This window comes from Pempheris klunzingeri, chromosome 22, assembly GCF_042242105.1.
Source record: "Pempheris klunzingeri isolate RE-2024b chromosome 22, fPemKlu1.hap1, whole genome shotgun sequence".
Classification (NCBI taxonomy): domain Eukaryota; kingdom Metazoa; phylum Chordata; class Actinopteri; order Acropomatiformes; family Pempheridae; genus Pempheris; species Pempheris klunzingeri.
The window spans coordinates 17,335,185-17,363,108 of record NC_092033.1 but is presented as its reverse complement, the minus strand read 5'-3'; the positions used below and the strand labels follow the sequence as shown (position 1 = coordinate 17,363,108).

General features: G+C 43.4%; 1 protein-coding gene across 1 annotated transcript; it reads left to right on the top strand.

The window, feature by feature from the left end:
* The first annotated feature begins 306 nt into the window (after positions 1-306).
* Positions 307-27,924, top strand: mkrn1 (makorin, ring finger protein, 1). The gene is made up of 8 exons (XM_070853855.1): positions 307-426; positions 1,151-1,282; positions 17,986-18,167; positions 19,821-20,044; positions 21,125-21,339; positions 21,947-22,057; positions 23,329-23,473; positions 26,033-27,924. The coding sequence occupies exons 1-8, from the start codon at positions 353-355 to the stop codon at positions 26,243-26,245; spliced, it is 1,296 nt and encodes a 431-aa protein (XP_070709956.1). The 5' UTR covers positions 307-352; the 3' UTR covers positions 26,246-27,924.

Here is a 27,924-nt window from a genome sequence, read left to right as displayed (position 1 = left end):
AATATGCTATCAGTACCTTGACTTAAATAAATTACTTTTTTTAGAATTAAATTAGGGTTTTAAACAAGATATAATGCGTGAAATTAATTCACTCTGAATGGCGCCGAATTTTAAAGACACCGCAGAGTTTTCATGTTATATGAATAATTAGGCAATCTGGGTAAAACGACCGTTTTGACTGATTGAACTTGACAACTGGTGAAAGTGACAATGGCGTCCCGTCGTGCACGGAGCCTGGCGCTACTTGGCGGTCCTCGGTAAACTCCGGCTTGAATCGTACATATGCGAAAGAGACCGAGCCGGAGCGGAGCTGTCCGGAACATCCGGCTGAAGCTTCTCAACATAAACAGCAATGGCGGAGGCAGCAGTAACGTCTACGGCTACTCCAGCAGTAACAGGAGGTTGGACTAAACACGTAACCTGCAGGTAAGACGGGAAACAAACAACACTGATACAATACAAAAAAGATGGTTATGTTGCCTTTGGGTGGACACAAGAATAGAGGCGGTGCGGTGGGTAGCGAGCGACTGACAACAGTGTCTTGCTCGGCTCGGCTCGGCTCGGCTCAGCTGTTGGCTAGCTAGATGTTGCTAGACCGCTGTGTTGTTATGTTGGCTGTGTTGTGGTCAAACAGCAGACTGATGTGGGACGACAGCCACCAGTTCGCGAGCTAACTCGGCTAGCATTAATGTCGGACTACGGCGTTAGGTTACGCAAAATAACTGTCACACAACAGTGATAAAAGCCAGAGCACAGACGGGAACTAACAGTTCACAGGCACTTTCGCTTTTTAAATCGAACAAGACGAAAAACTAGCGAGTTTTGCTGGTTGGTGAGTTTAAATGTTATCATGGTCACAGCGTTTTGAACGGAACCTCATCCAGACAACACTAGCTAAGCTAACGCTAAGAATTGTCTGTTATGACTGCTAAGATTAGCTTGATGGCGTTACCAGTGTGGAAGTGGTGTAAGGCGTTCACACTAAGTCACACTGGTTAGGTTTAGCTGGCTGTTAAGCTTTTTAAACTATCAAAGATCAGGTTGACATGTGGGTTTGAAATGAGCGAGCTAACTTAATGCTTTGTTACCCTTTTTCTTTGAAAAACTTATAGCACGTATGGAAATCTTTACTTTTGCTTTGTATTTTCAGATATTTCATGCATGGTCTTTGCAAAGAAGGAGACAACTGTCGTTATTCCCACGATCTGACCAACAGCAAACCTGCAGCCATGATTTGCAAGTTCTTTCAGAAGGGAAACTGTGTGTTTGGGGACCGTTGCAGGTAAAGACACAACTGAAATCTTAAGTTATTTTGAGTGCAAACACAAAAAGGAAATAGTCAAAAGATGATGTGGTTTAAAAAAAAAAAAGGGTTTGGATGGTTGAACTTGGCTGGCACGCTCAGAGTCCAAAACCAAAACCAAAAAAAGTGCTCTCAGTTGTCAGTAAAGCTGCATCAATGTACCTTTTCTAAAATTGGCAGTGCTCTGCTTGTCCTCGAATGACAGCACAGCAGCTTTACTGGCAGCCGGGCCAGAAGAGTTACTGAACGCTCCTCAATGTGATGTGACACCTGAGACTGCAGCTCCCTAATGTCAACATGTTGCTGGTGTGTGTGTGTGTGTGTGTGTGCGTGCAGCCACTGCATTCAGGTCCAAGGAAGTGCAATCATTTGTCTGTGGCATTTCAACACTGCTTTGATGGATCAAATTGTGTATTATAAAATATGCATTTGAAGTTTTGTTCTCGAGTGTTAATGGATCTAGTGTAACCTTCCCCTCCCTCTGACTGTGTCACCTCAGGTTTATGTTGGGATGAAATGGCAACAATTTTTGTACATGCAGGCCATTTGCCGGGTTGAACGTGGGAATATTCTCTTGGGACAAATTTGCTGTGGTGTTTTGTCACTGCTTGTCGCCGCTCTGTTATCAATTAATCTGCAAATATTGTCATGATTAGTTCAATTATGATCGTCGCTAATTGATAGTTATAAATCTGCAGGTTACAATTTTAACAATTTCCCAGATGTCAAGTTGAAATATTTACATTTAACCATTCAAATCCAAAGATGTTGTGTTAACTATTAGAAGACAGTCAGGTATGACACTTCAGGCATGTCATTAATGACTAGGGCGACTAGGGATGTGCTTTTCTCCCAATTCGAGCCATACTGTCATTATCCTTGGGTGTTACAAGTCTCCAAATATTGCAATGTGATATAGAATCTTAAAAAGTGGCGACCCTTAAGTGAATCTTTCTCAGCGTCTCACTGCAGATTCAGACTGCATCAAAGCAGTAATGAGTTCAACCATTAATTCACCGTCGTAAAGAACTCCGGATATAAGCTTATGGTGAAAGTATTGGCCTTCGCATGATTATATGTGGATTTCATTCAGTCCATTGTGCCTGCCCTGTATACAAACCTGCAGCTGTGGCTTTTGTCGTGGCTCAAAAACTAACTTTGATAGAAAAGTTTGCTTTTGTTTTTGAACTGAAGTGCCTGCACAGTAATTCCGTAATCCATATTTTATGATCCACTGAATGAATGCACAATATAATGAGAATACAGCTTGAGTCTACAGTTACAAACACGCCAGGAGAACCAAAGCCTGTAATAACATTTTTTTTAAAAAGTAGAAAAATAAAAAGTTGCGTAAATGGCTCGTCAATCTTGCAGTGGTTGTAGTTTTAGGTTAGAATGTGGACTTTTGTTTTAGACTACCAGTCAAAAGTATGGACACACCTTCTCATTCAATGTTTCAATATTATTTTCTACATTGTAGATTGATATTGGGGACAATAAAACTCTAAGGGAACACACGTGTAACTATGTAGTAAAGAAAAAGTGCTAAACTAACCAGAATATGCTTTTATATTTTAGATTCATCAAATTCTGCTTTGATAACAACTTTGCACTCTCTTGGTATTCTCTCAATCAGCTCCGTGAGGTCGTCACCTGGAATAGTTTTCAGTTAACACATGTGCCTTGTCCAGAGTTAATTTGTGGAATTTTCTTGCCTTTTTAGTGTGTTAATGTGAGACCATTAGTGATGTTGTGTTAGGGTTAAATGGCCCTTTACAGCCATTGCTCTTATTGGGTATGGCTCATGATCTTTATTATTATTATTCATTTGTTTATTCGTTAAATTAGTAAAAAAAAAAAAAAATGAAATAGTTCATACAACTATCATAAGTATATTTTCCTTCATTTTTACTGGCACCTAGCTACTGCTGCTTTCTGCAGCGACATGCCATCCCATCTGGTTTGCTCTTAGCATCATTAGCACCATCATTTGTTCTTCAACAGAACAATGAGCCCAAACACTCCTCCAGACTGTGTGAGGACTATTTAACCAGGAAGGAGAGTGATGGAAGGCTGCGTCAGATGACCTGGCCTCCACAATCACCTGACCTAGACCCAATTAAGATGGTTTGGGATGAGTGGGACTGCAGAGTGAAGGAAAAGCAGCCAACAAGTGCTGTAACAATCAATTTGACTTAAACTAAATACCATGTGTTCTTTTTTTTTTTATCAGTTATGTCATCATTACTTGTCACAGATTGATTTGAAACGTCTAAACGGCACAATCATTAGAAAAGTAAAAGCAGACTCAGTGTTCACTGACGGATTACATAACAGGAGTCATTTTCAATTAAATCACTTAGTGGTTTCCTAAAACACATCAGAATACTGTGAATATGGTCAGCAGTATTTATTTGTAGTAAACGGGCTCAAACATGCTGTGGTGTGGTCCTTTTTAGATTAGGCCTCCGGTCTGTGGTCAAGCTAGAGTGTGCTCAGACAGTGCCTGCTCCACATCTGGCTTCAGGAGCATCCCAGTTGTTACCAAGGCACTGAAGAGGACCACCGCACGGCAGCAGGGGCGCATCAGTTCCTCGCATACTTTTTCTGGAGTAGTCGGGTTGTTGCCTGCAGGAAACCTTTGGTTGAGTGTACATAGCTCTGAGCTGTTGTTGTGTTGATAAGTCACATTCCTCTATCCTTGTGATGGAGCTGCAGTAAGAAGGGTGTGTGTCCTCATTATTTCCGTGACCCTGTGGGGCAGTACACCCTGTATTAAGAGTCCAGAGAAAGGCTCTCGCTGTGGGGGTTTATTATGGTTGAATTCCCTGGACTCTGTCTGTTGTTACGGGCTCTGTGTCTCTCTCTTCTCTGCAGCCCCCAGGGCCAAACAAAGTGCACTGCAGCTTGCATAGCAATTGCATAAGGCTTTCTATTTCCCTCCTGCTCTCTTTCTGTGAGCCGCCTCGCCTACCCCCCAACATACACAAAACACCCCCCATCCCTTATGCACGGTTGCCGGGTTCCCCAGGTTCACTGTGCTGCCGCAGCCTCTTCTCAGCCTCTTCCAGCAGCCCTCCACCCCCCCCTTCCCAACTCATTAACATTGTATTCTGATTAGCCATGATAAGCTTGCCATCATGGAGGAGGCTGGAGGAGAGATAGGTTAGATTTTCCTTTTGTATAACTGTGGGCACAGCACAGGCTCTCATGGCCTGTTGATTATGTTGTACTGGCACTTGTCGATGTGCTGAGGAATGTATGTTTTTTTTTTTTTTTTTAGGTTTTTCTTAGTCCTGTTTGCATCTCTATCCCCATGTGAACACTGAAGCGTCTTTGTGGATGGCGTGGAGGAGCTAGCTAGTTAGCTAACATGCAGCATTCCAGCTTCTGTTGACTTTTTCCGCAACGTGAAGACTTCACTTTAAGTCTCCAGTGCTTCCATTCACCCGTTAATCTCAGAGCGAGTCTCGTTCATGTCATTGCACCCGTCAGCTTGAGCTGGCGATTTTGGATTACATGATCTCTCGCACAAGCAGAATGAAAATACAAGGAGCTCTAGATAATGTGTAGGAATCATAACCAATCAATGATTGTTCACAGTAATGATAATAATAATAATAATTAAAGCTGCAAGCAGCGTTGGAGGGCCCTCGCACCTCCGTCCCATCGCCGGACTCCGACCCTTCCACGCGACTCAGAACGTTCATGTAGTTTGGACAGCGCGTGAAGGACTTGCACGTCACTTCCCGCGTCCCCTATGTTGCGCCAGAAAACGCCCGCTAATGACGTCCTATATTCCAGTATATGAAGTGTTGACTACACTGTGAAGGTCTTGAGGCTTCTCAGACAAAACATGAGAAGTGTGAAACACACTGGATAATCTACAGTGAACTTAGAAGAACTTTCGGTGCCATGGCGGGACACTGAACTTTGAAAGCTCGCCACGCCCAAACCGTAAAAGATTATATAAAGCTTTTGATAACTTTTCATCTTGAATAGTGTTTCCACCAGCTGACCGAGTTTGAAGTCGATCGCTTCGACACCCTCGGACTAGTTCGCTCATTTACGACCCCTATAAATGGCTGAAATTTTGACACTTAATTCAAAATGGTCGACTTCCTGTTGGGTTTAGGTCAATGCTCCAAGAGGCTTTTTTGCAGGTCCGATCGTCCCGCATAAGCATCCCGAATTTGGTAGATGTAGGTAAAACGTAGCCCGGGGGCTAGTTCGTCAAAGTTTTGTAGGGGGCGCCGTAGAGCCATTTTGGCCCACCCAAACCTGTTAACCCAATAAGATTATTCATTTTAGGCCTCCTGACGTGTATGCCAAATTTGGTGAGTGTGCACGTATGCGTAAGTGTGGAAATTAAATTCGTGTTTCATGGCGAACAGGGCGTCGCCATGGCGACAGCGTTTGGCAAAACCTCAAGCCCTTCATAACTTTGCATCAACCACATCTTCAGAATGTTTGGCTCAAATTTGAGGTGTCTGCGGTTAACCTGCTGAGAGAGAGACGTGCGAGAAAGAAGACATGTACCTCCTCACGCCAGTAGGTGGCGCTATGACTATGGTTCAAAATGGCCACATACATGTCTTCAGAGCTGGACAGTCATCAAACTGTATGAATTTGGTGAAGATAGGACCTTGTACAGTGGAGTTACAGCACTTTTAATTCTGATGGCGAAAATAAAATTTCACTTGACAGTGTCTGCGTCGCCACAGCAACAGCTTTTGACGGAGACTCACGGCGTTCGCTCCAGACCAACATCAACATCTTCTGGCTTTCCTGACCAAATTTGAAGTGGATCCGATCAACTGGCTGGTCTTGAGCCATAATAGCGTAAAACATAATGTTTCCCGTCACCACCAGGTGGCGCTGTGACTTAGAATGAATATTGACACGTACACCTGTTCGGGGCGGGACTCTCATCAGACATGTGAAGTTTGGTGCATATTGGATCACGTGCAGTCAAGTTATTAACAACTTCCTGTTTGACGGCAAGGCTCAGAATTTTGAGAGCTCACCACGCCCAAACCGTTAAAGATTATACAAAACCTTTGATAACTTTTCATCCTTGATATTGTTTCTATCACCTGACCAAGTTTGAAGTTGATAGCTTCAACCACCTCGGACGAGTTCGTTCATTTACGACCCCTACTTTTCGCCATAAAATCCAAAATGGCCGACTTCCTGTTGGTTTTAAGGCATACCTCCAAGAGACTTTTCTATGCGTCTTGAAACCATACATATACCCTACAACTTTCGTACATGTACATTATACGCAGTTCCGGGGCTGAGTTTTGGTGGCGCTATAGAGCCATTTTTTCACGCCCGTTTACGAAACCCATGAAATACGAAAATTTTTGATGTGCTTGAATTTTGTGCAAATTTTCCTGAGTTTTCGTGCATGTTCAGGCACCCAAATTAGCCTTTGTAAATACACAAGAAAAATAATAATAATAATAATAATAATTAAAGCTGCAAGCAGCGTTGAAGGGCCCTCGCACCTCCACGCGCGTCGGGGCGTGCGGCGGCCCTGTCCCGTTGTTGGACTCCGACCCTTCCATGCGCTTTCAGAACGTTCATGTAGTTTGGACAGCGCGTGAAGGACTTACACGTCACTTCCTGCGTCCCCTATGTGGCGCTAGAGAACAGTCACTAATCACATCCTGTATTCCAGTATATGAAGTGTTGACTACACTGAAAATTTCATGCAAATCAAATGATCATTGCCATAGACGTGTTACTTCCTGTTGCCACCAGGTGGCGCAATGACTGTGGTCACTAATTGGCATCTAGATGTCTTCAGGCCGGGACTCTTATTAAGCGTGACAAGTTTGAAAGAGATTGGATAATGTACACTGAAGTTACAGCAATTTCCTGTTCCATGGCGAACAGCGTTGCCATGGTGACAGCGTCTGAGAATACGTCAAGAGCTTCATAACTTTGCATCATCCATGTAGTGGGAATGTTTGGATCAAATTTGAGGTGTCTGTGATCAACCTGCTGAGAGAGAAACGTCTGAGAATAAAACATGCACTTCCTCTTGCCACTAGGTGGCGCTATGACTTTGAATGAATATTGACATGTAGACGTCTTCAGGGCGGGACTCTCATCAGACATGTCAAGATTGGTGCTGATTGGATCACGTACAGTCAAGTTATTAACAATTTCCTGTTTGATGGCGAGTCATGGCGACACACTGAACTTTACCAGCTCGCCACGCCCAAACCGTTAAAGATTATATCAAACCTTTGATAACTTTTCATCCTTGATATTGTTTGTACCAGCTGACCCAGTTTGAAGTCGATCGCTTGAACCCCCTCGGAGTAGTTCGTTCATTTACGTCCCCTGTAAATGGCCAAAAATGTGTGAAAAATCCAATATGGCCGACGTCCTGTTGGGTTTAGGTCAATGCTCCAAGAGGCTTTTTTGTAGGTCCTATGGTCCCGCATATGTATACCGAATTTGGTACATGTAGGTAAAACGTAGACCGGGGGCTAGTTCGTCAAAGTTTTGTAGGGGGCGCCATAGAGCCATTTTGGCCCACCGAAACCCGTGAACTAAATAAGATTACTCATTTTAGCCCTCCTGACGTGCATGCCAAATTTGGTGAGTGTGCACGCATGCATAAGCTTCGAAATTACGTTCGATTTTCATGGCGAACAAGGCGTCGCCACGGTGACAGCGTTTGGCGAAACCTCAAGCCCTTCATAACTTTGCATCAACCACGTTTTGAGAATGTTTGGCTAAAATTTGAAGTGTCTGTGGTTAACCTGCTGAGAGAGAGACGTCCGAGAAAGAAGACATGTACCTCCTCTAGCCAGTAGGTGGCGCTATGACTATGGTTCAAAATGGCCACGTACATGTCTTCAGAGCCGGACAGTCATCAAACTGTATGAATTTGGTGAAGATAGGACCTTGTACAGTGGAGTTACAGCACTTTCAATTTTCATGGCGTAAAAAAAATTTCAATCGACAGTGTCTGCGTCGCCACGGCAACAGCTTTTGACGGAGACTCACGGCGTTCGCTCCAGACCAACACCAACATCTTCTGGCTTTCCTGACCAGATTTGAAGTGGATCCGATCAACTGGCTGGTCTTGAGCCATCATAGCGTAAAACATAAAGTTTCCTGTCACCACCAGGTGGCGCTGTGACTTAGAATGAATATTGACACGTAGACGTGTTCAGGGCGGGACTCTCATCAGACATGTCAAGTTTGGTGCTGATTGGATCACGTACAGTCAAGTTATTAACAATTTCCTGTTTGATGGCGAGTCATGGCGAGACACTGAACTTTGCCAGCTCGCCACGCCCAAACCGTTAAAGTAATAACAAGACTTTTAATAACTTTTCATCATTGAGGCCTTCTCTACCAGCTGACCAAGTTTGAAGTCAATCGCTTGAACCCCCTCGGACTAGTTCGTTCATTTACGTCCCCTGTAAATCGCCAAAAATGCTTGAAAAATCCAATATGGCTGACTTCCTGTTGGGTTTAGGTCATCGCTCCAAGAGACTTTTTTGTTCGTCCTGAAGAGATACACGAACCCACCGAATTTCGTACATGTACATAAAACGCAGTTCCGGGGCTGAGTTTAGGTGGCGCTACAGAGCCATTTTGCCACGGCCATTTGCGAAACCTTTAAAATACGTAATTTTTCGCCATGTCTGAATTTTGTGCAAATTTTGGTGAGTTTTCGTGCATGTTCAGGCCCCCAAATTAGCGATTCATTGTGGATAAAAAGAATAATAATAATAATAATAATAATAATAATTAAAGCTGCAAGCAGCGTTGAAGGGCCCTCGCACCTCCACGCGCGTCGGCGCGTGCGGCGGCCCCGTCCCGTTGTTGGACTCCGACCCTTCCATGCACTTTCATAACGTTCATGTAGTTTGGACAGCGCGTGAAGGACTTACACGTCACTTCCTGCGTCCCCTATGTGGCGCTAGAGAACAGTCACTAATCACATCCTGTATTCCAGTATATGAAGTGTTGACTACACTGTGAAAATTTCATGCAAATCAAATGATCATTGCCATAGACGTGTTACTTCCTGTTGCCACCAGGTGGCGCAATGACTGTGGTCACTAATTGGCATCTAGATGTCTTCAGGCCGGGACTCTTATTAAGCGTGACAAGTTTGAAAGAGATTGGATAATGTACACTGAAGTTACAGCAATTTCCTGTTCCATGGCGAACAGCGTTGCCATGGTGACAGCGTCTGACAAAACGTCAAGAGCTTCATAACTTTGCATCATCCATGTAGTGGGAATGTTTGGATCAAATTTGAGGTGTCTGTGATCAACCTGTTGAGAGAGAAACGTCTGAGAATAAAACATGCACTTCCTCTTGCCACTAGGTGGCGCTATGACTTTGAATGAATATTGACATGTAGACGTCTTCAGGGCGGGACTCTCATCAGACATGTCAAGATTGGTGCTGATTGGATCACGTACAGTCAAGTTATTAACAATTTCCTGTTTGATGGCGAGTCATGGCGAGACACTGAACTTTACCAGCTCGCCACGCCCAAACCGTTAAAGATTATATCAAACCTTTGATAACTTTTCATCCTTGATATTGTTTGTACCAGCTGACCAAGTTTGAAGTCGATCGCTTGAACCCCCTCGGACTAGTTCGTTCATTTACGTCCCCTGTAAATCGCCAAAAATGTGTGAAAAATCCAATATGGCCGACGTCTTGTTGGGTTTAGGTCAATGCTCCAAGAGGCTTTTTTGTAGGTCCTATGGTCCCGCATATGTATACCGAATTTGGTACATGTAGGTAAAACGTAGACCGGGGGCTAGTTCGTCAAAGTTTTGTAGGGGGCGCCATAGAGCCATTTTGGCCCACCGAAACCCGTGAACTAAATAAAATTACTCATTTTAGGCCTCCTGACGTGCATGCCAAATTTGGTGAGTGTGCACGTATGCATAAGCTTCGAAATTACGTTCGATTTTCATGGCGAACAAGGCGTCGCCACGGTGACAGCGTTTGGCGAAACCTCAAGCCCTTCATAACTTTGCATCAACCACGTTTTGAGAATGTTTGGCTAAAATTTGAAGTGTCTGTGGTTAACCTGCTGAGAGAGAGACGTCCGAGAAAGAAGACATGTACCTCCTCTAGCCAGTAGGTGGCGCTATGACTATGGTTCAAAATGGCCACGTACATGTCTTCAGAGCCGGACAGTCATCAAACTGTATGAATTTGGTGAAGATAGGACCTTGTACAGTGGAGTTACAGCACTTTCAATTTTGATGGCGTAAAAAAAATTTCAATCGACAGTGTCTGCGTCGCCACGGCAACAGCTTTTGACGGAGACTCACGGCGTTCGCTCCAGACCAACACCAACATTTTCTGGCTTTCCTGACCAGATTTGAAGTGGATCCGATCAACTGGCTGGTCTTGAGCCATCATAGCGTAAAACATAAAGTTTCCTGTCACCACCAGGTGGCGCTGTGACTTAGAATGAATATTGACACGTAGACGTGTTCAGGGCGGGACTCTCATCAGACATGTCAAGTTTGGTGCTGATTGGATCACGTACAGTCAAGTTATTAACAATTTCCTGTTTGATGGCGAGTCATGGCGAGACACTGAACTTTGCCAGCTCGCCACGCCCAAACCGTTAAAGATTATATCAAACCTTTGATAACTTTTCATCGTTGATGCCTTCTCTACCAGCTGACCAAGTTTGAAGTCGATCGCTTGAACCCCCTCGGACTAGTTCGTTCATTTACGTCCCCTGTAAATCGCCAAAAATGCGTGAAAAATCCAATATGGCTGACTTCCTGTTGGGTTTAGGTCATCGCTCCAAGAGACTTTTTTGTTTGTCCTGAAGAGATACACGAACCCACCGAATTTCGTACATGTACATAAAACGCAGTTCCGGGGCTGAGTTTAGGTGGCGCTACAGAGCCATTTTGCCACGGCCATTTGCGAAACCTTTAAAATACGTAATTTTTCGCCATGTCTGAATTTTGTACAAATTTTGGTGAGTTTTCGTGCATGTTCAGGCCCCCAAATTAGCCATTCATTGTTTATAAAAAGGAGAAGAAGAATAATAATAATAATAATAATAATAATAATAATAATAATTCCTTCAGTTTCAACTATGTTTTTGGCCCCCTGGTCGCCTGGTTTTTTTCATTTGACGTATTTTTTCAAGGCCTACCTGCTCGGGGCCTGTGAGGTCCGTACACCTCTTGGTTCTTGGGTACTTGCACGTTTTCCTCCCTTGCTCGTTTTCCCCCACACAGTTACAATAGGGTCCTCGCACCGCTTGGTGCTCGGGCCCTAATAATAATAATAATAATAATAATAATTCCTTCAGTTTCAACTATGTTTTCGGCCCCCTGGTCGCCTGGTTTTTTTCATTTGACGTATTTTTTCGAGGCCTACCTGCTCGGGGCCTGTGAGGTCCGTACACCTCTCGGTTCTTGGGTACTTCCACGTTTTCCTCCCTTGCTCGTTTTCCCCTTCGGGTTTCAATAGGGTCCTCGCACCGCTTGGTGCTCGGGCCCTAATAATAATAATTCCTTCAGTTTCAACTATGTTTTCGGCTCCCTGGTCACCTGGTTTTTTCCATTTGACATATTTTTCCGAGGCCTACCTGCTCGAGGACTGTGAGGTCCGTACACCTCTCGGTTCTTGGGTTCTCGCCCGTTTTCCTCCCTTGCACGTTTTCCCCCTCGGGTTTCAATAGGGTCCTCGCACCGCTTGGTGCTCGGGCCCTAATAATTCCTTCAGTTTCAACTATGTTTTCGGCCCCCTGGTCACCTGGTTTTTTCCATTTGACATATTTTTCCGAGGCCTACCTGCTCGAGGACTGTGAGGTCCGTACACCTCTCGGTTCTTGGGTTCTCGCCCGTTTTCCTCCCTTGCACGTTTTCCCCCTCGGGTTTCAATAGGGTCCTCGCACCGCTTGGTGCTCGGGCCCTAATAATAATACTGGACTCTGATTGACTTTCAACAGAAAAATAGACATTCTTCCGTACTATCACCTCATGTCAGACTGGCTGTAAGACAGTTGTAGTGATCAATATGATTAAAGATAGATATATTTTTTTCACACCAGTAAACCTATTATTGACGTTGTGCTGGACTTAATCATGTTGAACTGGCAGTTTATTTCTTTACTTAATCACTACTTAATTACTCAATTTATTTCTTTAAGAGTACAGTTATATTGCCACATTTGATTTTTTTTTTTTTTTCTTGCTGATGCATGTAAACACCCTGCTATGGGTTTGACTTAACAGGTCCACGTGGTCAGCTGTGGATCATATTCCAATTCTGATTTTGATACCTCTACGCCAGGGGTGTCCAAACTACGGCCCGCGGGCCAACTGCGGCCCCTAGTCCAATTTTCATTGGCCCGCGGGAGTTGTGGCTCTGTGCTGCAGCGGTTTTATTCCCAGAGATCATAAATGGACTAGTTTTGAAGAGAGAAGGAGCTCTTCAAGAGCTCAGTGACCCTCTCTGGTTGGCATTTTTAGTGGATCTCACTGATCACCTGAACAAGAGCCTATAAGGCAAAGAGCAGCTTGTACCACAACTAATAAATGAAAGCCCACTAATGGAAAGGCTGTTTTTTTTTTTTTTCTTGAATCATTTCAGTTGTCAAGCAGGATTTACTTACATTTGATTGATTTTGCCAACTTTAACCCACTAGAGGTGAGGCGATATACATCACCTCTAGTGGATTAAAGTCAGCATTATAGCTCAGTTCTAGTGAGTGGCCCAGCCCTTTGTATGTTTTTCTGCATGTGGCCCTCAGTGAAAAAAGTTTGGACACCCCTGCTCTATGCAATCTTGTGAGAATGTTGTTCTGCTGTATTTGGATTAGCAGGAGATCAGTTGCAATTAAGCCCTCCTTAGTTCTCCTGTGTTGGTCTGTGACAAACTGTGAATAAGCAAAAGAGGTCAAACGTGTATGATGGAAATGGAAGAGTAACGGAAATTACTGTCCAGGACATTTATTTTCCTCATCAACACCAAACGGAACCAGACCTTTATTTGATCAGGATTATTTTAGAGACAGCCTTTTATTTATAATTTCCCCTCTTCCCTGAAGGATGTATTCTCTGAACTTCCTCTTTTTCTATTTATCCAACCCTCATTAATGACTGTCAAGAGCACACACACTTTACCTTTCACCAAAGTTAATACACAATGTTAGTCACTGTAAGTTCATACAGCTGTACATAAATAACCTCACCAGCAAAACATGGTGAAGCTATGAAGCCCCTGCAAACATCCAAAACAGGAGCCTTGAACGTATTCAGTATATCTGATAAGCTCCAACAGAAACAAGATTCAACATAACAGATGGAGGATCAGATGGAGAAGACTTGCAATGCAGTAGAGATCTTCCCCTTACTGAACCAATAATCTCTCTCACCCCCATCCCCCAACCTCCTGTTAAAGGTGCAATGTGTAAAGTCGTCCATCCATCCATCCATCCATCCACTATCCATGCCGCTTATCCGTCAGGGTCGTGGGGGAGCCTGAGCCAATTCCAGCTGACTTTGGGGCGAGAGGCAGGGTACACCCTGGACTGGTTGCCAGCCAACCACAGGGCCGACACACAGAGACAGACAACCACTCAGGCTCACACCTACACACAATTTAGAGTCATATATGCATTGGAGGAAGCCAGAGTACCCGGAGAAAACCCACACAAGCACGGGGAGAACATGCAAACTCCACACAGAAAGACCCCAGGGTCAAACCTAGATTCAAACCTGGAACCTTTTTGCTGCACCACCGTGCTGCCTGATTATCAAGGTTCAAAGTTAGTTTATCTGTCTTTTTACAACCTAGGGTTACACAATGTAGCACATAGAACACACTGTATGCAAATCATTAAATATAGAATAGAAAAGTATATCCTCAGGAAATCATTTTGTAGTGTGTTATGTGATATTTTTTAGATGGGGGGGGGTACAGGATGGTGATGATAATGTGTTGTACTGTTTGACTGTGTTTCAACACCAAGTGCATGTCTCCTGTCTTACCAGAGTCCTGCACTTAGTCTACTTGGACCACAGTCCACATGTTCAGAGCAGTAGCTTGATCCACGGAGCTGAGATTACGCCAGATCTCTGTAAAGATGCGGGCACAAACATCCCTGATTCATCATCTGATTTCTGATTACTTAGCTGGCCCGAGTTCCATATCATTGACTCCACCTTCCCATGAACAGACAATCGGCAGGAGCAGCCGGTCAACTTAGCTCTTGCGCCAGTTCTCTGGCCTCTCCTCCAGTCACACCACCTGCTATGGTGTTTGGTCCCACTGGTAGTGCTAAGATGCTATGGGCAGTGATTGTCAGGTCTGTCGCTTTCCTCCAAACCCCATGCTTTATTTCCAGTGCCTAGGAGTGTATTTTCTGACATGTTGCCTGCTGTGGCACTTGGTCCAGCTGGATACTGTGGGCAGTCATCATTTCAAAGGTGCTGCTCTTAATCCACACCTGCTGTATCTGGAATGTTTTTTGGGTTTTTTTTAGTGGCTAGCAGGTAACCATGCCAACAGTAGATTTCCCTGCTGCATAGTACATCCATATCATGTATATAATGCCAATACTGTTATTTCTACCATTCTGGTGTTATTGGTAATTGAATGTTAAACTGAAATTATGCTGAGATGTTACACATTGCACTTTTTAATGCTGGCACCACACTCCAAACAGAATCATATTTGTTTAGTCCTCACATGCAACATGGCAGACTTGAGACCACAATGCAGCTTACTTGATTCTTACAGTGCATATGTAATAGTTTCACACTATACTCAATGGTTAATTCAATTCAATTAACCTTTATTGATCTCCCAAAGGGGGAAATTCCATTTTTTACATTGGGGGGGAAAATGGGGAGGAAAACAGGAGGAGAGAGTGGGGAGGAGAAAAAACATGCGACACCAGACTGTACTCATGTGGAGTGCAGTGTGGGACCGGTAAAAAAACCTCAGCACAAATTTTAGCACATCACATGACAATAACAACATTGCAACAGGGGAGGGGAAAAGGGGAGTGGAGAATTTCCAGCACCGCAGGAGGCAGGCCGCTGGCTACAGCCCCGATAGGCGAACCCTTGGACCACGCCCCTCGTACTGGAGGGGTGGAAGCTGGCGAAGGCGTTGGATGTAGGGCAGGAGTAAGTCCTGATGTGTTTGCTCATCAGTTCCCAAAATCCACCTCAGTTCATTCGGGGTCGTCGGCGATAACATGGCGGTTGCCATGGAGACGTCCCTGGTCTGGTTCCAGACAAGCCAACAAGCACCAGGTGGATGGGGGTGGGATGGGGAAGAGCGTCCCAGCTGCAGTGAACTCAGAGGGGAGATTGTTCCGGCAGTGACCTTGGCCAAGGCCACTGCTTAGGGGAGGCCAATTCAGATTAGATTATTTGGGTTAGAGCGAGACAGCCGTATTCAATAGACTTGGCTTACTCTATTGTTCATTCTGGTCACTCAATTGATCCGATCGATCCCATCCTTTCTGCAGAGCCGAAAGCTTCTCCAAGATGTTATCTGTGCGGTTGAGAACCGCAGCCGTGGCCTGAGCCCTGCCTAAACCCTCAATCATGGCCAGCAGCGGAGTGGGGCCCTTGACTGCTGCCACCGTCTTCCAGTTTTGACGATACATCAGTGCAAAGCATAGTCCATTCAGCAGAACACCTATTATCATGGATCCAAACAGATAAACATCTTCCACGTCCTCAATGGACAGGTCCGCCAGGCACATGGTCCTCCACTTGTCCCATGAGTCGACCATGTAGCCAGCTGGAAACGTTCCTTGAGGGCATGCCGGTTCCCCAGGCACCGCTCTTCTGGTGCTGAAAATTTTATCAACTGCATGGAGAGACCAGTTCACTAATTCCATGGTTCAATAAATGACCTTGATTATTGACAGCTGATGTAAACTTTGACTTGGACTTGGTAACATATTTGTTAGCGGTGGTGCTTAGCGAATTGTGTATTTAGCAAACCTGGGGCTACTAAAGTACCCGCGCTGTGCGCCCAAAGAATGTTTCACGTTTGCGAACACATTTCTACTCTCATATCTCTGCAAAATGCTTGCACTGTAAATCCCTGTCCTGGCGAGATTAGTGCAGCAGATAATGCTTTATCTGTCATATACTACAGTATGGCACTTCAATAACATGGAAACACATAAAAGTCTTTTGTTGACAGTAAGTAAGTGGTAGAGAAATATAACAACAAACAGCAATGTGCAGGTTCAAGCCCTTTTTTTTTGCTCAGTGGAGGGAAGCGGAGCCCTATTGAGTCAGGGGTCTTATGCCATGAGCTGGAAACTGCAAACATGACACTCGGCATATTAACTGGAAATAATGTGCATTTGATTCCCAACAGACATGAGCCCTGTCGGCCACATGGTGGCACTGTACTTGAGGCCATACACCTTATACCCTGACTCTGAATGACTTCAACAAATCCTGTGTGTACTGTGCTACACATTCCTATTTAAATCCTATTTGTCAGGAAATTATTTCTATAAGACAAGAACTGTATTTTTGCTGTTAGTTTGTACCATTAATTTCCCAACACACAAGATAAACTCTCAGAGACAGAGATCTCAGTTCAAAGTTTTACTTGCAACAAGCAAGGAGTACAGGCAAAGATCTACATCTGCACTGAGCAGTCTCAGTGTCTTTCAAGCATATATGTGACATGTATAAGCAAAGTTCCTCCTCTCAGCAGTCCTCCGCCGCACCCTGCTCCCTCTCCTCCTTGCAGGGGAGGTTGGTGGGAAGCGCAGGTACGCTGACTTCTCACTGTTCAAGGCCTTCTCCAACTCTTCTTTATCTCAAGAATGCAAGCACAGCCTGATACATCCTACACCAACACACATCTCTTTGGTCTGTGTAAAGGTCACAGCAACTATCACACAGTCCTGCATCAGGCTAAAACTTCATGATAATAAAGCATAAATGTACTAACATAAAAATGTATTAACATAAGCGTGCCTGCACATTTTCTATTTCCTAACACTATTCATACATAAGATTGGCCGCCATCAATCAAAATGACTTTGCAAAAGCGGGCCTTAGCGGGAAATTTTCCATACCTCATAGATCTTTTGGTCAATCATCCTGAAACCGACCCAATGAGAGCTCCTGAAATGGCACATACTGTATGTATACTTCAAAATCTGGTGGACAAAATTTCACCTGTCACCTTTCACCCATTGCCACTATTGTCTATATATACTTTACACATACACACACACACACACACACACATATATAGTAATATGCAAAAGTTTTAGGCAAGTGTAAAGTGAAGCAAGTGCTGTAAGTAAAAATGTTTTCAAAGACATAATGATATAATTCTATTAATTTTTATAAATTTACAAAATGCAAAGTGAGCAAACAAGAAAAATCTAAATAATATGTGTATATGTACGTGTGTGTGTGTATATATGTGTGTGTGTGTGTGTATGTATATATGTATATATATATATATGTGTGTGTGTATAGATCATTTTTACTGCAACATCCTGATCCCAGTCCTGGTCATGGAATATCCTCTAGCCGTCAGATCTTTTTTGCATGTCACCAACATTTATAGTACATGGAAATTCAACTTCACAGTCATGGAAAGTCAAGAGTTTTACACTTAGAGTGGGAACCCTGTGTGTACTTCCTCAGGTTTGAGCACTGTAAACCGGTAAAGAACGAGGAGCTTCCAACCCCCCAGACGTTGCCGTTGCCCTCCGCCTTGCCTGTTGGCCCGTCAGACCCAGAACCCAGTGGGCCAACACCAGGCCCAGGGGCACAAGACTGGGTCAATGCTGCTGAGTTTGTTCCAGGACAGCCATACTGTGGACGGGGTGAGTGACCAACATTGATTCCATCCAGTTTGGTAGTGACACTCAGACTTGAACGTAGCCCCAAGTTCATACCAACTGTTAGAACGGGATGGTCTTTCATGATGTCACATTTGATTTTGTCTCATGGGTGCCTGGCAAGTGTAGTGTTTTAGTTCTCACTGTGATTGTCTGTTCTCAAATTAGCTTAGTCTTCTAGGGCGATAAGCTCAATTGGAAGTGTAGTGGCAAAGGGCAGTCCACACTGGCACCTTTTTTTGAAGTGTTTGTGGCTTTTGTTCATATCTGTCATTCATCTGTCTAACGGAACAGATCTGTTTCCATTTTAATAGAAATGACAACCCACACTGATTCTGAGAGACTCGTATGATATCAGTCTTCACCAACTTTCATCAATCTTCAGCATCTCCATCTTCATCATCAATCTTTTCATGCTCCAAGTGTATTTTTTGGCAGCCACTTAGATCACGCGTTTCATTTATTTTATTTATCAGTTATTCTGTAATGATGGGTGAAGGCCTCTAGTTTCATTGTGAGCTTGGATGGATGATACCTAACAACCTGTGGTCCATTTGGGTATTTGATTGGATTCACTTAGACATGTGTGAACGCTTTCATTGAAATTGGAATGCTGGTGGTGTTATTTATTAATTATGAAACTTAATTTGTTATAAGTCAATACGAAATGACTCAAACTAAAAGGCAACAATGTCTCATATTTAGGGCTGTCAGTCAATTAAACAAAGAACTAATTAATCGCACAGCTTGCTGTAATTAATCACATTTAAGACTAAAGCTTGATATAATGGATATTTGAATGTAAGCTATTTGTTCGCCTCACTTTAACCATAAACACTGATTCTCTCCCGTGAACCACAGATTTCTAATATAACCATCTTCAAAACTGACTGCGAGCTTGAAAGGCATATTTCTTAGAGCAGAAATAAAAACAAAACCTGTATGTTACTGTGTCATTGATGCCACTAATGTGAATTTCAAAGCCATCATGGCCATTAAAATAAGATATCAGGAGAACGAGCACCAGGCCTACTTCACAGACACACGGGGATGAAACAAACAGGGATTCACGGGAGATACATGAAGCAAGAACATACTGAAGGCAGGACTGTGACTGTTGACACAGATGTTTCAGGTGTAAAGCCGGAAAAAACTTAAAGGATTTAATAAAAATAAAAATTTTTGAAGGAGCTACAGCTACTGCATAATATCTAATGTTACCAATCAGCATCTGAATGCGCTATGGTGTGGTGGGCGGACAACTGCAGCACAGCAGAGTCCCAATCTGTTTTTTTTTTCTTTCTTCTCTATGGCTGAAACATGTATTTACCCATGTTAGAAACACACTAACAGGCTTTGGGAAATTAGGTGTGGGGTTTGGATTAAGAGCAGCAGAGCTTGATCTGATGTGTGCCCATGAAACGGGAAGTAAATAAAACAAAGCTGTGTTAATTATGTTTTTTCTTCTTCTTTTTTTAAAAAAAAAAAACGATTTCAAATTAATTACACAATAATAGTGTTCATTTTGCCAGCGCTGATCTTTTGTTCTTCTCTTTGGTCTGTACTGAGCCAACTGAACAACAGATGCGAATGACACTTTGAAATGATGACACGTCTGTTACCGTGGGTTGTGTGCAGCTGAGCCAGTGAAGGGGGAGACCTCCGACCCTCTCATTGAGGAGCTGGAGAGTGACGCAGCACTGGACAACAAAGAGCTGAGGAAGCAGCTCTGTCCGTACGCTGCTGTTGGAGAGTGCCGCTACGGAGTCAACTGTGCCTATCTCCACGGCAACGTGTGCGACATGTGCGGCCTCCAGGTGCTCCACCCCACCGACAACAGCCAGCGCTCAGAACACACTAAGGTAAAGGTTGTAGAAACGAGCTGCTTGTAGATCCACGTTAACAATGCCGGTGCCCCCACTGTGTATACACAAAGTTATTACAAGAAATTGTTCAAATAGTTTGCAAGTTCTCCTCTGAAGTTGTAGAACAGAAGAAACGGCCCACTTGTGGTCGTACAGCGGTGTTACAGACTGCTGGTCTTCCCTCACAGGCGATCTACGGCTGAGTACAGAGCCGCAAAGAGCACCTTCTGTTAGTGCTCTTTGTCATTTTGAGCTGAGAAATGAGTTTCTTAATTTTAATGAAGAGAGAGACCATAACCTGGTTTACTGACAGGACAGCAGAACTTGCTATGTGCTGATGCGATCACACTACATTTTAGGAATGTTCCCCGCTTTGTACTTTTAGATGTGAATATTGAATTTGGTGAGATCGCTACAGATCAAATATTGAATATTCTCTCTAAATGAAAAATTATAAGCCACATCAGACAGTGAAATATGGTCCAGGGAGTTTCCCCTACAAGAACCACAGCTGCTTCATGTAGAGGTCTCACCTTAAAGAGAATGAGGGGGCTGCTGGTTTCTGAGCACCGCCCTCGAAAACAACATCATGCCCGTAAGAAGTTTAACATTAGGCATGTAGTGATTAGGTTGGGCATTACTTGTTCACAGAAGCGCTAACTGCTTCAGAGGGTGAGCACTATATCAGAGTGAGGTCGATCTGTGACTGCTGCAAAATGGTCAGCTTTTCCCTGCCGTGTGAGAAGAGGGGCACCGATCCCACGTAGTTCACTCGAGCTCATTTGTTAGTTTAACTCTTGTTGATTAACGCTGTACGTTTGATGCTTAATATTGTTCGTATAGGCTACTTTGTATAAGCACTTGTATTAGCAACATTCAAATGTTTTTTTCTAACTGTGTAACCAACACTATTAACCAGTTAAAACTGCCACTGAATTGTTAATTATTAGCATGCCTATTCTGAGCTGTTGGTAGATTCTGCGTTTCTTCTTATTATCTGTGGACCAAAGTGCAATTGAACTCTGGTTAAATGAAGAAGAGGTTGTGGTGTGTTGGTGTAACTTTTTCCTCCTCTAGGCATGCATTGAGGCCCATGAGAAAGACATGGAAATTTCATTTGCCATCCAACGCAGCAAGGACATGATGTGTGGCGTGTGCATGGAAGTGGTGTTTGAGAAAGCCAACCCAAGCGAGCGCCGTTTCGGTATCCTGTCCAACTGCAGCCACTGCTACTGTCTTAAGTGCATTCGCAAGTGGAGGAGTGCCAAGCAGTTTGAGAGCAAAATCATCAAGTGAGTCACCTCTACATGACAAGTCAGGGTCTGGGAAACGTAGAAAGATCTTCTCTGGAATGTATATATTTTTTTTTTTACTTTTTTTGTTGTTGTTTGTGTTGAGGGCCTTCTGTATCCAGTAGATTGTAGGCTCTATCGCTCTAAATGGTAAATGATTTTAAGTCTGCCTCTGGGAAAACAAGAACCATTAGCCTGATCACAGCCCGTTCACAACTGCTGGCTGAGGTGATGTACTGGACCAATTCCAAACCTTTTTTATCAGTCAGTTCATCCCCAAAATGTGTGGACAGTTAGGCTCATGTTTTATATGTACAGGCTTTAGAATGAAAACCATTAATGGCCTTATTATCATATATTATATTTAATTTATTTAGGCTTTAGGCTTTGTAATAAAGACAACATGACACCCCTTTTCAAAGCTGCAATGTATTGCAAATAGATGAAGTCTGGTTAACTGGTTCTTGTTGAAGTATTGTGGTCAGAAGGCTACATGAGCTCAATCCTAGTGACCACACAACTAATCTTTAACTAATCTGTAGCAGTACTTGTAGTAGCTACAAAGTTCAAGGACTCTCTCCACTTTACTTGTTTTATTCTTTTGCAGATCTTGCCCAGAGTGTCGAATCACATCCAACTTTGTCATTCCAAGCGAGTACTGGGTGGAAGATAAGGATGACAAGCAGAAACTCATCCAGAAATACAAGGACGGCATGGGGTACACAGACCATTTCTCATATTAAGGGAAAACAGAGGATACATATCCATACACAGTTACATATATGTCTAAAATAGCAGCATCGCTGCTGCGCTGAAACCCAATGCTGACCAGCTGGTGTGTGTCTACGGTGGGAAACCACAATCCATAAGGTGTTTTCTGCACCTTTAGCTTTTACTAAAGCTGAAGCTGATCTTTCTTTTCTTTTTTTTAAAGACATTTGATGAGGCTTCCTTTTAAATCTGGTCTTCTAAGGCCCCAGTCAGGCAGAGTGTTTGTTAGCAGTGTGGGGCGGCTATTTGTACGACAGACATCCCAGAGACATTATGTTTTCAGGTTGTCGGTCAGTTCCTGTCTTGCGACATCTCACGAATGCCTTGAGGAAATTTCTTCAAATCTGGCACAAATGTCGACTCGGACAAGGATGATTTAATTAGAATTTGGTGGTCAAAGGTCAAGGTCACTGTGACACCACAAAACATGTTTTTGGCCTTAACTCGTATTCGTACACTAATCATGATAACATTTCACACAAACATAACCTAATGTGATATAAATGTTGGGTCTGGTCCGACATGGATGACAACTTAACTTCTAGTTGGAGGTCTATATTACCATGAGGTGGTAATTGTAGTTTATGTTTACGCTTACAGAACCCACATTTATTTTAATTTATATTTTCAGTTTAAAACACGGGCGGGAATATAAATTGTCAGCTTGCACTGTGTTCTTCAGTTGGCAGTTAACGTCATTGCAGTAAAGCCACTGAAGACCAGCTGATTCATTGTTTTGTTTCCAATGATTCAGGTAATTTATGCCGATCTGAAGTGAGGTGGTTGCCTAGCAATAATAAAAATGAAAAAAAAAAGACACAGAAAGCTACTCTTCTGTTAAATTGTAGCCTCCAACAAAAAAAAAAAAAAAAAAAGCAGCGTGGTGCACCTTGCATGGAAAGCTGTTACAGGGTGGATGCGATCAGAATCATCACAGGAGTGGGATGGTGAATCTGCATGAGTGAGTGGTAATAATGGAAGACTGGAGAATCACACTGTTGTAGAATCATCATTGTGCACATTTGAACTCTAAAACACTTAAAGAAGATTTGCCTTCGTCTAATTAACAAAAAGCTCCACAAGGGACAAGACATTAATCACACCCCAAATCGATCAGTGTTGCTCAGTGCTTCTTTGTGTTTTTGTGTTCTGAATCTCTAATAATCTGTGCTAATCAAACGTGTGTGTTTTCTCTGCTATTCCTCGTGTCTCATACAGGAGTAAACCATGCCGATACTTTGATGAGGGTCGTGGAGCATGCCCTTTTGGCTCAAATTGCTTCTACAAGCATGCCTTTCCTGATGGACGGCTTGAGGAAGCTCAGCCCCAGCGAAGACAGACCGGATCCAACAGCAGGAATCGGGTAACAGTTTAGGCTTGGTCCGAACATGGGTGGATGTGGAAAGTAGAAACCATAATAACATGCAGGGTGACCAGAAATAGAAAACGCCCCTCATGGGTAATGTAAAACAATAACCCCGCAATAAGTGTTGCCCTCCTTAAAGTTCCTTATTTGTAGAGTAAATAGTCCCTGTATTTGACTTCCAGTGATGCCACGCTCTGAATGGATGCACAGTCATTTACTTAATGTCTTAATCGGTCTTGAAAACATTCCCATACTTGAAAGTTAAACTCACAAACTTTGAAAGGAGAGAGAAGATTCTGGGGGAGGGTCGTATGAGTTCGAAAGGGCGGGTAACTGAATGATAAACCATGGAAGAAAGACCACAAGGAGCCCTTTGACGAGGAAGGCTGTTATGCCCACTAGTTGAGAAGAAGTTAGAGGATGGAAATAAGCTGCTATCTCAAAATCTAATCAGCTCCAGAACTCTGTGACTTGGAAAAAAAGACAAACACACAGCTATTTCTGAGATTAAGTGAGATTTAAGTAAAGACTTATAAGACAAACACAACCTTAATCAGCGGCTATCTGAGGTCAGGGTGGCACTACAGGCTATCACTGAGGCAGAGGTGACTAAAGAGGCCCTGCCATGTCTGCTGAAAGAACAGCTCAAGAGGAAATGAGGACGCAGGTGGCCATTGCTAGAGAGGACCCAGGACCGAGCATGGAGGTGAACATACCGCAGGGGTCTCCATGGTAACAAGCAGACAGGAACACAGGAGAAGGACTAGAAACGAGAGGAAAAAAGCTTCAGGAGTTCAGGAGAGCCGGTCATTCCGCCACCAGGGAGGGCCACAACCACTTATGGGAGGTCCCTCCACCCTCCAACTGGGACTCATGAGTGCTATTATTTTGTGTTTAAAGTAGGGGAGATCTGGTTTTACATTTTCAACGTGAGAAGTGTGCAGCTGTAGAGACAATTACCTTTTACAATGTAGTGCTTAAAACTAACACCACATAGTTAATTTTTGTTGGTGGGCATTACAAAAAAAAAAGGGAGAACATAGATATTGCATTCCTGCAACAAATTCACATGATTTAGATTTGTATAGTCCTCTTCAAACGGTTAAGAATATAGGAGTAGTTATATTGATTTCTGGAGCAATCTATGAACATGCATCTACTGTTGAGGATAGATTAGGCAGCTTTATATTGATAAAGGGAACAGCTGATTCCTTGACTCATCAGGAACGTGGGTATTTCATTCCAAAAAGATAACAAAGAAAGCAACCTTAAAGATGTCAGATGGGACTGACTGGTGTCTTGTCATCCCTAAATCCATCAGTTGGAGACTCATCTTTTATTACCATCTCCACGTTCAACATACTCACTAATCAATTATTAGTTATTATTTGAAATGGGTAGCAGCAGGGTTGTTACCCTGGAACTATTTATTTGTCTGACGACTGCCCGTTGTATTTGTCACACATCAGGGTGTTGTTCAAGGGGGTTAATCCGACCACCTCAAATGTGGTCAGTGTGTAGAAACGACCTTGACAATGAAAAGTTGCTAAAAGTCTGGAGGGCCTGCTCATCGCTGCTTGCAGCATTCATTCTTATTGTTTGGACCGAAAACTCGCACACACTTCAGGAGTGGCGAGCACTGCAGTGATTGGTCTCGGGCATGGTCAGCAAGCTCCATAGCGCCCCCTGGTATGGTATTAAAATCGGAGCGATACACCTCGGATAATCATGGAATTTGGTGGGATCGCTGAAGTACATAGGTGTAAAATATTTCCTAACAAGAAGTCAGCCACTTTGGATTGTTGATTTGTGTTGAGTTTCATTTTTTGAGCACATGTTCGAGGCCTTTAGCTCGAAGCGCAAAAACACGTGAAACTTTGCACCAATGTTTCTACTGGCAAATACTTTGATATATATCGCAATTGGGCACATGGACTCTGTAGAGCCCCCCCCCTTCTTTAGCATGTTTGAGGTGCTTGAAAACTAACTAATTTGCACGGGCATCAGGAGTGGCCAAACTTAATATTTCATTTGGGTATTGGGCATGTTTGTTGTAAATCAGCTTGAGGGCACCCCCTGGAAAAGCCACAGCTCTGCCCTCACATTCGACAAAATTCAGTAGAGATGTGCATCATGTCCAGACCTATATCTGGAACCTATATCATATCCTAACTCCAACAGGAAGTCCCACATTTTAAAGTGACAGTGCAATTTTCTCACAAATTGAAGCCAAGCATAGGTGTTGTTCACAAGCGAACTTGTCTGACATCGGCCAGGAGAGGGCAGAGCTGTCCTCCTGGTGGATAGAAACCTCTTAGGAAGACGCTGTAGAGCCTCACTAATGCCTGTGAAAACACTTTTTTGTCGTTTACTCTGCCGATGCCCAACATTGCATTGTAAGAGTCAAAGCTTAACAGAGGTCTACATGCCCTTATTGAGTCAAAACATTTTGTACTTATTAGTTATTATGAAACCAAAATATGTAATAATATAGAGTCTTCTTTTAAGTTATTGTCCCCAGAATACACTATATAACATATGACTCTTCCCCCCCAGAACTCGAGACGAACTCCGCTGTGGGACATCTTTGACGAGCGGGAAAGCACCGACTCCTTTGACAACGAGGACGAGGAGATGGTGACGTTTGAGCTGAGCGAGATGCTCCTCATGCTGCTCGCTGCAGGAACCGACGATGAGGTGACAGATTCAGAGGATGAATGGGACTTGTTTCACGAGGAGCTGGACGATTTCTATGAGATATACCTATAGCAGCCCCACACACTAACCCCCCCCCCCCACCACCCCCCGGCCCCCCCCCCCATGTATACTAAACACTAGAATGGACTGTCTTGTGCGAGTGATGGACAGTAGCTTTTTCCCCACTCCCTGTATTGTGGCAGTGCCTTTAAGCAGGCCATTAATAAATGAACTTATAAAAGATAAAAAAAAAAGTCTGTGCGCTAGTGCTAAACATTTTCTAGACATTTTCCTCGTGAGTCTGTCTTGTGCGGTTTATTCTAAAAGGTAAAATGATGAAATGACAAAAAGAAGTCGATATAAAATTCAACAAAAAATCTAACTTTCTTTAAATATTGCTAATAAACATTGTCAAGTTTATTTGTAGGTGTGGGTTTGACTTGTTTATTATCTACCCAGGTGTTAATACATACTTCGGAGACTTTGAGGATGCACTTGAACTTACTTAGCACCATTTACTGTAAATGTGATCGGCATGTTGCAAGATTTTACTCATGGTTTTTGAAGGCCGGAACTTCTTTTTTTCTATATCAAAGCTGCTGATGGCCAATATATTGTGCTTATGTTTAATACATTCACCTTAATCATTGTCATGTTGTACTGAAAATTATTTAATGTGTCTGTACTTGCAGGGTTAAGGTCCAAACAGTGAAACTGAAATCAGGGCAGCCACTAGCCCCGATCCTCGAAAGCCACCTTTAAACATTTCACTCACTAAGCAGCTAATAGAGTTATTTATGGAAAGAATATTATACATATACACACACCAGATGGTAGGTGAACATCTTGGAGGCTTAGAAGGTGGAAAAAAATAAAGTGGAAGAGTGAGAGTGTCTTCCACCAACTGGATTCGAATGTGGGTTAATAAAATTGAAGTGAAATAACAATTAGAAGCTCCCGTAAGGCTGCATTAGACTTACAAGTTACACTAAATCAGAGACCATTAAACATTTTGGCCCCGATTTCACAAAGACTCTGAATAAATGCTAAAAATGATTAACAGACGACTTGACGATTTGAGGTGCAGCTCAGTGGTGGCTGGAAGCCATATTTTACAGCATTACCATAGAACAAAATGCTAGGGCCCCCCACCCCCCCACGTGTCCATGTGTAGAAGTAGTCTGGGGAACGTACTGCCTTTGAAATGAAGAATGAATTTACTGTGCAATTAAGGTCAAATGTTATCTTGTGTGTTTTCTTCTGTGATCTAACTACCTGGGTTTTGCATGAAAAACAAATTAGCTCCATACATCGGTAAAATAAGTAAACTAAAGACGGACGACTTCATTTCTAATGCCCCCCCCCCTCCCCTCCCCTCCCCTCCCCCACGCCATCCTAAATCTCAGCATCCAGGAATGCCTGTGGTATCAAGTCCTCCCTCCCTCAGAACCAGATTCACGAGTCGATACTTGTGACCGATCACAAGTTCTTTAGCAGACGTGCAGCGCGGATAAAAAAAAAATGGACTGTCCCCCCCCCCCCCACAGCCCCAGTGTGAGGTGTGTGTTCACTGCTGTCTGTCGGCTTCACTGGGAGACGCTTGTTAAGCTTTGCCGCAGAAGAGACGCTCGTGGAGGCCGGTCTCAGCTTGTTGAACTCCAATGTAATGCATCTGTTTATACTGAAATGTGTGTTTTCTATGTTCCACAGCCATCCATCATAACTTGAAACTAAAGTTTATTATCAATTAA

Coding starts and splice junctions, on each gene's coding strand:
- mkrn1 (XM_070853855.1), top strand. CDS start 353: ATGGCGGAGGCAGCAGTAACGTCTACGGCTACTCCAGCAGTAACAGGA. Junction 18,168..19,820: donor ACAGCCATACTGTGGACGGG/GTGAGTGACCAA, acceptor GGTTGTGTGCAG/CTGAGCCAGTGAAGGGGGAG. Junction 21,340..21,946: donor TTTGAGAGCAAAATCATCAA/GTGAGTCACCTC, acceptor ATTCTTTTGCAG/ATCTTGCCCAGAGTGTCGAA.